The sequence below is a fragment of the Anopheles moucheti genome, chromosome 2 (assembly GCF_943734755.1).
Source record: "Anopheles moucheti chromosome 2, idAnoMoucSN_F20_07, whole genome shotgun sequence".
Classification (NCBI taxonomy): Eukaryota; Metazoa; Arthropoda; class Insecta; order Diptera; family Culicidae; genus Anopheles; species Anopheles moucheti.
This window is the reverse complement of record NC_069140.1, coordinates 37,111,268-37,126,073: the sequence shown is the minus strand read 5'-3', so window position 1 is coordinate 37,126,073 and position 14,806 is coordinate 37,111,268. Positions and strand designations below refer to the sequence as shown.

Sequence of the window (14,806 nt, the reverse complement as noted above, 5' to 3'; positions counted from 1 at the left end):
TCTTGTCCGCCATCTTGTGTCCGCCATCTTGTCCGCCATCTTGTCCGCCATCTTGGCCGCCATCTTGTCCGCCATCTTGTCCGCCATCTTGTCCGCCATCTTGGCCGCCATCTTGTGTCCGCCATCTTGTCCGCCATTTTGGCCGCCATCTTGGCCGCCATCTTGGCCGCCATCTTGGCCGCCATCTTGGCCGCCATCTTGGCCGCCATCTTGGCCGCCATCTTGTGTCCGCCATCTTGTCCGCCATCTTGTCCGCCAGCTTGGCCGCCATCTTGTGTCCGCCATCTTGTCCGCCATCTTGGCCGCCATCTTGGCCGCCATCTTGTGTCCGCCATCTTGTCCGCCATTTTGTCCGCCATCTTGGCCTCCATCTTGTGTCCGCCATCTTGTCCGCCATCTTGTCCGCCATCTTGTGTCCGCCATCTTGTCCACCATCTTGTCCGCCATCTTGTCCGCCATTTTGGCCGCCATCTTGGCCGCCATTTTTTGTGCGCCATCTTTTCCGCCATCTTGTCCACCATCTTGGGCGCCATATTGTCCGCCATCTTGGCCGCCATCTTGGCCGCCATCTTGTCCGCCATCTTGTCCACCATCTTGGGCGCCATCTTGTCCGCCATCTTGTCCGCCATCTTGTCCGCCATCTTGGCAGCCATCTTTGAGGGGAAGGGGGGAGGGGGATGGAAGATGTTACCTCTTGAACAACATGCTCTCCTGGTATTGAAAATCTGAAAACAGCTGGTTTGTTTGAAAAGTTGATGTATAAACATTGCATACCTTACGGCGGAAAGCTGGTTGCAAAGGTAGTGTATAAACATTGCATACCTTACGGCGGAAAATTGGTTGCAAAGTTAGTGTATTTACATTGCATACCTTAAGGCGCAGTACCAGGAGCTACCTCTTCCGTGGATGCTCTCCTGGTACTACACATTCGAAAACTGGTAGTTTTCGAAGGAATTTTTCACGACCAACGGGAAAGTTAGTGTTTTAATATTGCATACCTTTCGGCGGTGCTGCAAAATTTGCAAAAATTGCTGCAAAATTTTACTCGACCAACGAGAAAGTTAGTGTTTAAATATTGCATATCTTTCGGCGGTTTTCGACCAAAATTGCTATGCAAGGTGCTACTTCTTCCGTGGATGCTTTCCTGGTATCGGAAATCGGAAAACAGCTGGTTTTGTATGGAATTTCGTACCAGCCGACGGAAAGTTTGAGCGAGATGAAGGACGCTTTCCGTTTTATTGATCTTCCTTAAATTAGCGTTCGTTCTCACGTGTTTGATAGTATGCAATAGCAATTGTGATGGGCTAATTTGTCCCAAGCTGCAGATGTCACCTCTAGGAAACCATGCTCTCCTGGTATCGGAAATCTGAAAACAATTGTGTGCGCGGCTATGGCATAGTGGTTTTCACAGTTGCCCAGTTTATTTGGACATTGGACAAATTTGTCAACTCTCGTGGCCCTGCACATATTAATGTGAATTTCGATCGCTCGCTTGATTTTCGCGTATGAAGTTTGATGCTCCAATTTTAGGTCGGTTGTCCGTGCGTCAAGAAATCCAAGAATTTCTGGGCCGATCTCTTCGCTCATTGTGAAGACACTTGCGATCATTTCGTCACATTTACACTTGCACATTTACATCAGTATGAAACACACTATGTGCTCCTGAGGCACAATTTGATAGTCAGTAGCCAATTATAGGGATACAACACCACAAAGCACTCACAAATTTTTCTCAAATTAACTGAGTTTTCAATGCAAAAAACGAGACCGCTTTCAACACGCACGACGATGTTTTAGCAAGACTACTATGAATGTATGACTACTACTGAATACATTGTTTTTATATCAATGCATCCTTGATTTCTTCAAGTATCTTTTTTCGTGTTTTTTTTTAAATTTATATCAACGATTTCGCGGTGATGATCTTAAGCCGTATGGATTTTGAGTTGCAAATTTTAGAACAATTTCAGTCTAACAATGATGCAAATTTTACCGAGATTACAACAATGTAGTTTGAACAGTATTCTAAACGGAGATATGATGAAGTGTTTGGACAGTTTGGACATAAGCTGAACCTACAATCCAGCTTCGAATAAGTAATAATCAAGAAAGACAGAAACGGTATTCCAAGTACCATGAAGTATGAAATATCGAACGGAAAAGAAAGTTCTAATGATTGCAATATGATTTTATTCATATGCTATGACAATGCTAGCTATGTCGTAGTATACTGACAGATTGTGTCATTTATAACATCATTACCGGCTTGCAAACTTGCAGAAATTGTGACAATCGAAATACTAAACACAATACTCCACCACAATACTGTTTCGAAACACGTAGGCTGGACATTTTCACGGTTCAATCGGGGAGAGAAAACAATACCACACCACGAGTATCGCAATGGCAATAGCTTGCGAATATTGCGGAAGTGAAAATTAGCATGGTTTCTATTCTAGCATCTAATGGTAGGATCATTTACGAACAGATGAAAAAATCCCGTTCAAGAAATAGAATACATGAATAGGTTGAAGCAAAAGGACATATAAGGGTTCACGGGGCGGCCAGATGGTGTATTGGTAGCGCAGCCGGTCTGTACAAGACAGGACCACGGAAAAATTTCATTTGGACCACCAAACCTCCGTACGCAGCACTGACTATCCTACGGGTAAATAAAATAACAAAAATAGAAATGATAGGCTTAAACATCCTAAAGATGTCGTGCCGATAAACAAGAAGGAGTTTGAATACACTGCATAATTCTCGTGCGTAGCCGTGTAACCGGGCCGATACAGCTAATCAAATAGAAACAAATGTTTTATATATCCAAGGATATATAAAATCCGAAGAAATTTTGGATATACCAAGGATATTTGCGATCAATTTTTTATCCTTTTAATTAGATTTTGTGCTATAAATTAACTCTGCTGTTAAATTTCCAAAAATCGCACAATCAGGACAAATTGTTTGGAACCCCCAACATGGCGAGGCCCTAGGCGATCGCCTACTCCGCCTACCGTTTGATCCGCCGCTGGCAATCAGAACCAATGTCAATGGTAAATGGATGCCAATCTCGGTCACCCGTCCCTGATTGTTCGTTGGTTGTTCGTTGTTCACTTTTTAGAAGGTTTTTCGTTTTGTTTTGTTTTTTGCTGGTATGTGTGATATGATGTGTGGCATGCTCCATACCCCGTACCGATTGTACTGAATGGATGCTTTTATCTGGCAAAGATTGCACTTAGTTTTATGGATTGCTGTTGTTTCCCGTTTTAGCTTGCTCTGTTTTTGTGGCCAGTCAAAAAGCTTTGTTCCTGTACAGGGCCTTTTGGCACAGCAGGAAAGAGAAAAGGCCATAGTGAAACAGTGTGATACGCTGGAATTCTATCAATTATTTAGCACAGCTGAATGAACGATATGCAAAACTGTAATTGGATCGTTTATGGAGTAACGTGAATTTTATTGCACGAATTTTGAACAGTTTAATAAAAAGAAATTACTGATCGCCCAAGAGGGTAATGGATTCTGAAAAATTTCTATAGTCGAAACGATTTACCAGCATAACAAAAGAACTTTAATGGGTTCACGCTAGAGTTGAGTTCATAATTCAATTGTTTGATTATTTTGATTATGAGCTTTTAATCAAAATTCCAATATGTTCAAGCAATCAGCAACAGATGCACCCCTGTCCGTTCCTCATGAATAAAAAAAGTCACAAATTAATTGGCAACAAAATTTTTGAACGTGTAAAAGTTTTAGCTTTTGAAGCTAGCAAGGTTTCTCATAGACTTCACAGTCAACTTATTTGAAGAAAAAAAAAGAGCTAACAACTTGACTAAAAGCCAAAACCCTTTTCCAAAACCAATCATGCATAAGAAATCCCATTAGCTCATAACGGTCAAAGGTCGGGGAAGTTTTCGCGTATTTGGCCGATGACTGTTACATTTAGAAGATTATTTCCATTTCCGTTCCATTCTGTTCGCATGGTTGACTCCTGGGTGGCATGTCCCTCCGCCGATACTGTCGGCTTTTCTCGTCTAAGAGCATTACAAACATATGGAAGCAAGGGATGCCGTTACTATAAATCCCAACTACCCACAACAACGGGACAACACTCGGGCATGGAAATCCGGAAACGATCTGCTGGAAGTGGGTCGCCACAAAGCGGCAAAATATGTTCTAGTAGGGCTTACGTAGCGAATAAAAAATAGGGCGGACAGGAGTGGAACAAAGTGACTGAGAGAAAAACGACCTTTGACCGCCAATGTCGGATCGAAGCTGTTGAAAGTTGTACCTTTAGGCTTGTTGTTGTCGTTTTTTTTTTCTCCCCTTTCGGACAGCATTGAACGTAAAGTGTCTGACCAAAGAACATACGCTTCAAACGAAACCAACTCGGTCTTATGCACGTTCGTTTTCCTAGCCCGAGCGCCACTTTCTCTTTTATGGGTGTCAAATTGAATTTTATTGCTTTACATGACATTTAACATTTTCTACCACTTAGTTGCCACACCGAAACATACGACATACGGTGCTGAGCGGCTTAGGCAAGCCTCAAGCACCATCACCAGGCGAGACGTCGTAGACGGTGTCAGTACCGACGGTGACAGTAAACAAACGGCGTCTGAAGGAGCCTAAACCCGGTTGGAAGTAACGGCCGCAAGGGCTTTGGTTTCATTACGAAAGGTTAAGTCGACGAGGAAACATTTGTACGGCATGGTAATAATGTAGGCTTTTTCCATTTCTTTTTGGTTACATTCCGACCAGAAGAAAAAAAAAACCCCGCCTGTTCATGAAAATCGAACAATGATATAAGCCAATTTCTGTGCACATGGTGGTGTTATAACAAAGGGATTTTTGTTCGTTTGGCGTTTTGTTTTATTTGGGCTATGGGGGAAAGTAAGATTGTCCCTAACAGCTACTGAAACTGTTGTAATTTATTATTATTAATTTTCTCATTCGAGAAAATGGTAAATTAGATTCAGAAAATAAACATTTTAATGCCAATTTTGTTGAGTTGGAAAAGGTCAAAAATTATATAAACAACGTTATACAGATTGACGGTTTAATGGTTGAAGGACATTGTTGTAATGTAAACAAAAAAGTACACTTTGAAAGAAATGTATTTACCTACGGTCCCAGCTTAATCGGTAACAATACTTCAAAAGGAAATTGGGAATGCTCGTTAAATTATGCTCATTGCCATTCTAATGGCATTATGCAAACCACATAGCTCCCAATGGAGAGATATCGATCCTCCACCTTGTCCAAATCATGTTTGATCTTGTCGATGAGAGGCTGCTTAAGTGGATAGATGGATACCAGGTTCAACATCAAATCTGTTTGACACCGTTATTGATACGAAACAAGCGATCAAAAGCGAGCCATCGGTTGCCGGAGGTATCCGTCTTCCGTTGTTCAACGCCTGCCATTTTGTCGTAGTTCTCTCATGAATAGCCAATAGCTGAGAAGGGAAAAGGTGGATGTAATTGTATCAGAGGAGCAGGAACAAACGAATTTTGCCATTCGGTTCCTTCGCAACTACCGGCGCTTTTGCTTGTCTGTCACCCGAGCGGTAAAACAACGGCACGGAAAACGGCAAAATCAGGTATCAACCCACCGACAGCATAAAGGAGGATACAAAGCGGTCAGGTCGGTTGTTTGCCCACTACTTAGACGACAGTGATATTTACCAGCACATGGAATCCGGGCGTCCGGGAGAGTAAAGGAGCTTCTGTGCACGGCACTCATATTGTCGCCTGTGTGTGAAGATGCACCTGACGCCCCTGAAAGAGGAACACGGCAAGAAGTTCAGTTTCTGCCACTGCTCACAACACACAGCACGACAATGTTTCCCACGAAAACACGCCTTCTCTTATCGGGCGAGCAGGAACGCTTTGTTCGCAGCCGCTTCCGTGTTCCGTGTTCGTCGTTCGCCTGCAACTGGAACCCTCAACCTCCCTTCAAGCGTTGCATAATGTGGGTTGCACTGGAGCAAAATTTGATCAGCGTGGATGCGATTACGATGCTGCTTCCAAACCGCACGGAACAGCGCTCGGGTTTGGTTTTGGGTAGAAGGACGTGAGAAACTTTAGCAGTGACGGGTAGCGGACCCTGTTGAGATGTACGCCATTGCTCCCTTTTGCAATTCAGCCGGTTGGGTGACGTTTCCTGTGGGTAACGGTATGCCCATGTAGCGTGTTTTCCCTCCACGAGGTCAATCCTCCCTGCTGCCTTCCCCTTGCCGTATGTTTTGGATTGTTCTGAAGAAGAGATTAAGGCATGCATCGAATGCCACACATGCGGTAATGTGATCCACAGTGCGATCATGTTCTGAGGGCTACGATGAAAACCATTCTATTTCGACGGCAATTCGACAAGCCATTGAAATTACTTGCGTCTTTCGGGCTGGTGTGCTGTAACGGCCCGTAGTGGAAAACAATGAAATCTATGCATTGTTTGTCGTGACGGGTTCTATTGCGAAGAAGATAGTTGGAGGGTACTAGCTGTGCTCGCAGAACTGTGTTTGAGGTAAGACGTCGAGGCTGAGAAGGATGTCCGGTAGTTCATGCGAAAAACGAAGGGTTCTTCAATTCGAAATAAAATGTTATATATATGCATTAAAATCTTGTGATTTGCTAAATGTGATGCAATTAGTTGTATTTGTATAATATGCTGAAAACATGCAATAAAAATGGTTCTTTACAGGTGTGTAAAAAAAATTAATAAAAAACATAATTTGTTTTATTTTTATTTTCCTTTCACTGTGTGATTAATGTTGCTGATGGATCTTATGGTTAGTGGTCAAATATTTCCCAGTAATTACAAAATTCCCTTTAATTTTAAGACCTTCATCTACGCCACGCATCGTTAAAATGAGAGGCTATTTAACTCATGGATAGAACATAAATTATGTTTTATTGGAATCTTCAATTTGTAGTAAAAAAATCAATCTTCCATTATGGAGCGATTAAACATGCTATCAATAAATAAATCTTGCCGTGCGATCACTGTTTCACATTTAATCGTATCTTGATCATTGGGAAGTAAACGTACTTGCAGTTAAAAATTCCCCAGTGCAATCGTCACCGGGATCGTTCCGTCCGGTTGGTCCAGCTGGCTGCGATACTTGCCTCGTCGGAATGCGCATAAAATCGTTTTTAAATCGTCCATTTCACTGCACTCCGTTTCCGTTCCACTGGGAAAACCTAATCTTTTCAATGTCGTTCCAAAATACGGGTGCTTCGTCCATTCGCACCATTCGGTTCGCTTTACCTGATGCTTACCGGCAACCAGGCGTCTCCATTCCCAGAGGAATAGCTCGAAGCAGAGCAGGGCAGCAGCAAAAAAAAACATTAAACGCTACACAAAAGCTTGGCACCAGGTTACTGAACGAAACGAGCCAAGGATCAACCACCTTTGGTTTGGGAAATAAATTCTTTACGACCAGCACACCCCCGGAACCAGTGTCCGGAGCGATTGCCTGTTGGCAGTCTGTTTAACACCGGCACGTGCACAGGCGGTTCTGTTGTTGTTGTTTTTGCTGTTTTTGTTGCTTCTTTGAAGCCCAATTTTTCCAATAAACCTACCAAAATGGTACGATTTTATGTACGATTTTTGTCCCAGCGCTCTTGCTACGGCATTGAAACTTTGCCAGTTTTATCGCCGTGCGTCGGCCATTTTTATTGCCGGTCGAACCATTCGGGTAAGATCAAAACAACAAAATGACACTTAATGGGCGTCGGTGCGCCGTTGAGACGCTGCCATTTCCTATGGATTCTTTTTTTTTGGGTTTCGACCCACACACACACACATACAAACTCACACCGAACCAGCGCGGCCATTTTGATGGTTGAACAAGTGTACCAACACGAAACAAAAGAATAAAATAACACAATAACACACAGAAATGATATGTTCAACAGTACAAATCCCATAATCTTCTCACCGTCCTTCGTCAATAAAAAAAAACCGAGTCCAATAATTGTACGACAAAGGACAGAAAACGAGTGCCGGTGTGAAAATAGCGTTTCAATGAACGATCCTCCGGCACCGATTACGAGTTGCGTGGGGTCTTTCGGTTGGTCGTAAATAATACTGAACCGATGTCGAAAGAAAGTGTCCGGAATGTACCGATGGTGAGGAAAGAAATCGTCTTGGCTTGCTTTTTGTATTATGAAAGCCTCTTACCACGTATCACATTGAAAATAAAACATTCCAAATAAAAGAAGGAGAACTTTGACAGTTGTTTCCTTTTTTTTCTTCTTTTAAACTCAAACCGTTCCGACCGATCGAGCGCTCGTAAACGTACCAAAAGGATACACAAAACTTTAACGATCTCTGGTTCTTCTCATTCTCTTTCTTTCGCTTAGTTTACTTTTCATGGTCGAACATATTTGCACATACCATCGACCATCGTCACATATCGGGGGTACCATTTTGCTTCAAAATTGTCCCCAGTGCGGTCCTCAAGCGTTCCGAACCGGAAGGATGTTGCCACATGTTTGCGATTGTGTAGCAATGGTGTAGAGAGGGCGAAAAAGGTGCACAAGAAGATAGAAATAAATAAATAAACGAAGAAATTTTCATACCATTTGTGGTCGTTGCGCGCTGCTAGATCGATCATGTCGTTTGCCGTCCGACACACTTCACAGTCGAAGGAACCTTCCGTATCGACCGTGGACCATGGGCATGGCCTGCCGATGTGCCGATGTGTATTTGATGGCAATCGAAAAAGTTATAAAAATCGCTTCCAACCGTACGTAAAGCAGTTGAAAAGCAGTGTTTGTGTTAGTATGTCAAAACAGTTTAGGCGACTTTCGGCATTCGGTGGTGAAACGCAATATATGTGACATCTGTCATTGAGATGTCTCCCCGGAGACACCCGACGCGTAGAGGGCGGCAGACGAAGGTTGACACAAACCTTTCGGAAGGCTGTGGCCCTACTTCCTGCGTACCATCACCGTCCTTGCGAACCACAGCGAACGGTCATGCGGCTCGACAGGGATTGCCGGTATGGGCAGCCAGTTGTGCTCGGAACCAGCCCGGAGAAACCCGGCTCTCCGCGGGTGTGTATCATAAATTTTCAATCAAACATAAGTGGAAATGATGAATGATGTTGCTTCCGTGCCACCCGGCTGTGCTGAAATATAAGCACAGGCACGTCCGGACAGAAGGGCAGAAACGGAGGGATGGACTGTTGTCCCACCCATTCAACTGTACCAACGCATGATCAGATCACGGCTCGGTTCGGTTCGGCTATGGACGCCAGCATTCCCAGCAACGTGGCAGCAAATGACGAACACTTTACTTGTCAAACAGCATTTTCGGTCAAATATTTCAAATTCAGTCAGACGCGTTTCGGCGCGCAAAATTTGCATCCATCGCCATCGGTTTTTGGGCCGATTGTTGACGGCAAACAAACATCAACCGGTGCGCGATCACTATCGACCGGGTCACCCGGGTAACGACGACTGCGAGTAATAAATCGAAAGTCATCAGTATTTCACTATCAAAAATTCAACACCATCACCCTCGCGGGCGGGGGGCAGTGATTTATAATTTGTCATCACCGGGGCAAACCCGATGACGCCGGTGATGGCATGTTAATGGGAACCCGCAAGGGTTCATTCGGTGGTGAATAGCGCGTTGATTATGAGCCGTCTTTTCGGGGCTGTTTTGGCGAGACGAAAGGAGCAACTGCTGCTGACATCGCTCACGTTACCATGCGCCTTACTGGCAGGGACAGCCACTATTGATAGTGGACGAAACAGAGAGTGTGCTGAAAGATTTTACGACACGATAATTAATCATTTAAAGATCTGACACTGACAGTCGGATTGATCGTGATAAGGGGAACTTTGGAAGGAAAATGTTCGGTAGTACAGAGAACAGTAAAGCTTGAATACATCTTCTGGCGTAAGGTTAAAGTGGGGTATATTAGTATCGTCAAGATTTGTCGGAAGCCTCAAGGATGGTAATTTGTTTCTTTCTCAAAGATAATGGGAACTTTCTTATAAGTTTAGAGTATTTATCGTGCAAAGGTTCAACATAATTGAAAATTTTGCAACGAATTGAGTAAGTGAAGGTAAACATACAAGTGTATTCATTCCTTGTCTACAATGGTTCCTGTTTTACGAATCCTTTCGAGCGTCCGTAACGAATTTCCATTATGTCAATTTACCTTACGGGAAAATAGTAACAAATTAGCAATTCATTAGCTACACAAGTCGTACGTGCTTTGATTGTTTGAATGGCTTTGATGTGCTTGCTCTAGGAATCCGGTAGAAGAAGTTCATTGTTAGTGCTCTGGTAATGCAATTACCAGCACGATAAGTCAGTGCAAATCGAAACGGTACTCCGGGAGTTGAAAACATAAAAGTGAACAAACACCTTTGAACACCGCTGTGCATCAAAGGAGATTATCGAACAAAGAAACTTACTTCACGGATGTAACTATTATTCGGGTGTGCGGGTTGAAGAGCTGATGATCTTTTCTATGATCTACTTTTTCATTTACGTGATTTCAAAAGCATTGCCATTTAATTACCTTTATCATTCAAATAACATAATTTTGGAGGGTTTTTATTGCTAATTTTTTCAAATATTTCAACAATGGTGAAACAGGTGATTTGAACGAAGCAAAAATTGTGTAGGTTTAAGTACTGTGAACGTAGTTTCTACTATTTTGCTTGGTAAGCTTACTGCGAGTCGTGCCGCTTAAACTTTCCCTATAGTGCAACATTTTACTGTGTGCATTGCAACGGTAAGGAATGTTTCTTCAGATTCAATGTTTTCCGCTGCCGATCGGATAGAATCTCACGTAAATACGCTCCTGCACTTTCGACGGTACAATCACATTCGGAATGTTTTGTTACATTGTTGCATCAGATCACGGTGTGCAAACAAAAGCGAGAAATAGATGCACAATACCAGCTCTTATAAAGCGCTTGTCAAAGCTGATGCATTACTGCTGGCAGAGCGAACGATAAATTTAATTTCGTTACCTTCATACTGCTTCTTTCCAAACCATTCTTAGCTGCAGAAACGAAGTTTGCATTATGTTGCCCAGCTTCACTCGCCATCTCACCACGGTTTCTCTTTTTTTCTCTCTCTTGCTAATCATTTCAGCGCCACTGCATCATTCCGAAGCTGTACAGGGTACGGTGGGCCAGCTGGAGTGCAACATCACGTCGCCAATTACCGGTGACCGGGCGATACTGGTGATCTGGTACAAGGGTGCCCAGACGATTCCTTTCTACACGTAAGTACCGGGCCGCCATTTCACACCATGTTTTGGTGCGCTTTTCCGTTGTCACGCGGGCTTCACGTTTCGCTGTACGTGTTGTAAGGACGCGCGAACGATAAATCGTTTACAGCTTGCCGTTTGCTAGTCACGTTACTGTCTTAATTAAGGTGACAAAAGTGCTTCTTATTAGAGGCGAAGTGTGGTTTCTTGAAAAGTGTGCTGAAAGCTTAATTCGTACTGACACAGTTGTTTGTGGTTGTGAAATGCGTACACTATAGCTAAATTCTTATAAAACAAATATTCTAAAAAATTTCAAATGTCTGTCGTGCGAAGAACGACTCAGAACAAAAAAAAAATTTTAATGAGAATGTTCATGTTTAAAAATTAGTTAAGAAATGTTCCGCATTTAAAAAAATCTTAAATTATAAATCTTAGTGCACTAAAAGAGGAATATGAAAAACTGCTTTATTTATTTTTACCTTACTGATTATTTATAGAGTTCATTTGCGTAATAAAACATATTTGTTCGTGAAAAATTTAACTATTGCTAGAAAAATTTTGCATAACATACAATTTAGTGACTATTTTCAAAACTGATTTAGAAATTTAATAATCTTCGCTTATGCACGTTCAATTACGATTTGTAAATTCTTTTTTTTTATGTGTATATTCATTAGAAGCTTGCTTGAACGGCACTTAAGCGTGTCCAGTCATCAAGTACCATGCGCCTCCATTTTAGGAGGTTTTTCATTTCATTAAGCATTGTCTATCCATATTATTGGCGATGGGGGATTAATAATTTCGAAAAAATGGCTGATTGTATGTTTTATATGTTGACGTAGCATAGTTATGACGGCCAGATTAGGCTTGATGATTTTCACCATCAAAAAACGAATGAATAATTTAATAAATAAATAAATAAATGAATGAATTATGAATTTTTATCAGGTTGCAGGCTAGTCAAACCTTGATACGACAGTTTGGTCAGAGTGGGAACGGCTCCGCTACCAATACACCACCGGACCACGCCAAATGTATATATTATTAAACAATAAAGTCTTTAATGGGAATGTTCATGTTTGATAATTAGTTAAGAAATGTTTAACATTCACAAAATCTAAAATTATAAATTGCAATGCAATGAAACAGGAATGTGAAAAAACTGCTTTATTTATTATAACCTTACCCATCATTCATAGAGTTCAAAAGTGCAATGAAATATATATTCTTTCGTGAAAAATTTAACTACTGCTAAAAATATTGCAATTTACGGCACTTAAGCGTGTCTAGTCATCAAGTACCATGCGCCTCCATTTTATGGGGTTCTTCATTTCATTAAGCATTGTCTATCCATATTATTGACGATCGGTTTTGTTATATTTTTTTTTATTATATTATAGTCCTGTCGTGCAAAAAAACGGCTTCGCTATCAATACACCACCAAACCACGCCAAATATATAAATTAATAAACAATAAAGTTTTTAATGGGAATGTCTATGTTTGAAAATTAGTTAAGAAATGTTTCTCATTCAAAATAATCTAAAATTATAAACTTTAATGCAATAAAACTGCAATAAAATAAATTGCTTTATTAGTTATTACCTTTCTTATCATTTATAGAGTTCATAAGTGCAATGAAATATATATTTATGTAAAATATTGCATAACATACAATTTAGTAACAATTTCCAAAATTGGTTTAGACATATAATAATCCTCTGGTTTGCAATTTCAATTAAGATCTATTCATTCGTTTTTTTTATTTTAAGTAGAATTCCGAATTATGTGTATATTCACTAGAAGCAAAATGCGTTTGCTTGAACAGCACTTAAGCCTGTCCAGTCATCAAGTACCATGCGCCTCCATTTGATGCATGAAATACACCATGAATTGCATTGTGGAAAGTGAATCCGCATTTTGTTGTACGGTGAAGTTCTCTCACTTGTAAAAATGATCATTTTCCTGATGAATTGCCCTATCCCTCGACAAGCAGCACAATGCAGCAATACGCTTGTGCTGTTGCGTGCTCTTACATAGACTTGAGCTACCGGTAAACAGCACACAGTGTTGCGATGATTACATCGCAAATGCAATTTTTTTTCTCAGCGTTTTCCTTGTTCTGCGGCAAGCATACAAGAACGTAATGTCCTCAAGCTGTGCTATCGCCCTCGAATCACATCGCTTCGTTGTTGTTCTCATTTCCGGTATTTTTCCACATCATGTATCATCTGCACAGCGTAGTGGATGAGGCAGGATAGGCCACACATCAGGACTATCCGGATTGTTTTCCTGCAAATTTTCTCGGTACGATCGGATAGCGCACGGTGGCATAACTAAGGCGTACTACTGGACAGGGTGCGGTTTAGCTGTGTCCTTTTTTTGTCCTGCTGATCGAAGCCATTTCCGTCAACGTAACTGGACGCTGAAACCACAGCACATTCTCTACGCCGTCCGTTCCAGAAGGAAGTGGTCCGCAAGTTACTCCGCAAAGGGAGTAAAATCTCTCTCGTGGGAAATCGCCGTCACCATTTCCCGTGACGAAGGAAAACCCCGCTTCAGTTTCTGCGCTGAAGCAAAAATAATAAATAAATAACGATAATTTTTTATTTGCTTCCTTCGGTTTATTCATCCTGCATCCGGTTTCCGCTTGGGAGGACGCGTATTTCTCGCTGGCTGCCTGTCGCCAGCGGGGTTGTGGATAAGAACCGTACAGATCGCAGCACTCATTCGTGCTGGCGAGTTTTGCGACTGGTGGCACCCGGTACGCCGCAAGAGAAGGGGTAGTTGGTCGGAACAAAAGCGGAGGAAATTATATCGGTAGCCTTTGGGCTACACTCCAACATAATGGTGATCATGTATGAATGGTTTTGGGGAAGCCAACACGAGGTAGCTCTCACGAGGATTGGCCACACAAAATCAGGCCCATCCCTTAGCTTAAGCCCATGGGAAAAATATGAACGTTCCAGCCAAGTTTCCGAGAAACAGATAAGAGGCCGTTCTTGATATTTCCCCCTTTTTTTTAGCTCATTTTCTTTTTTCTGTGAGTGGTTGGGCTATTTTTTGTTGTTCGTTTGCGAATATTATGTGTGCACTTTTTGTATTTTTTTATGTAGGATCGTTCCTTTTTGGAGTGAGGAATTCTATCTTTTACGATTTTATAGAACTTTTTGTAGAATAGACTTGGCGTGCAGCTTCGAGTAAAAAAGAAGCGCAAAGAGCAAAGAAATAACACTATCAAAACAATCCACCGATATAATGGTTAAATAACGCTAAACGAATACGATGTCATAAAAGCAAACTTATCGCGGCATTTTCATCTTTTGAACCGGCTCGAAACCATTCAGTGCACCGTACAGATTCTGGCCTCCATTCTGGCTTTCCATTGCCGCCAGGTTCATTTTCTTGTTTTGTGTGTTCGCCTGATGATTTTGCACTCGCCAGAAAGCCAAACATAAAAGCCTCGGGATTATTTGAAGAGACTAGTTATGGTTCTTTTCCTATTTTCCATTCATTGTGCTGTTTGTAAAACCTTCACAATCTATTACAGTACTACACCTGGCATT

At 41.8% G+C, this 14,806-nt stretch overlaps 1 protein-coding gene across 1 annotated transcript in view; it reads left to right on the top strand.

The window, feature by feature from the left end:
* Window positions 1-14,806, top strand: part of LOC128309462 (nephrin) — a 146,125-nt gene that overhangs the window by 79,573 nt on the left and 51,746 nt on the right. The window contains exon 3 of the mRNA XM_053045865.1: window positions 11,125-11,257. Within this exon, the coding sequence (XP_052901825.1) occupies window positions 11,125-11,257 (133 nt within the window). The remainder of the gene's footprint in view (window positions 1-11,124; window positions 11,258-14,806) is intronic.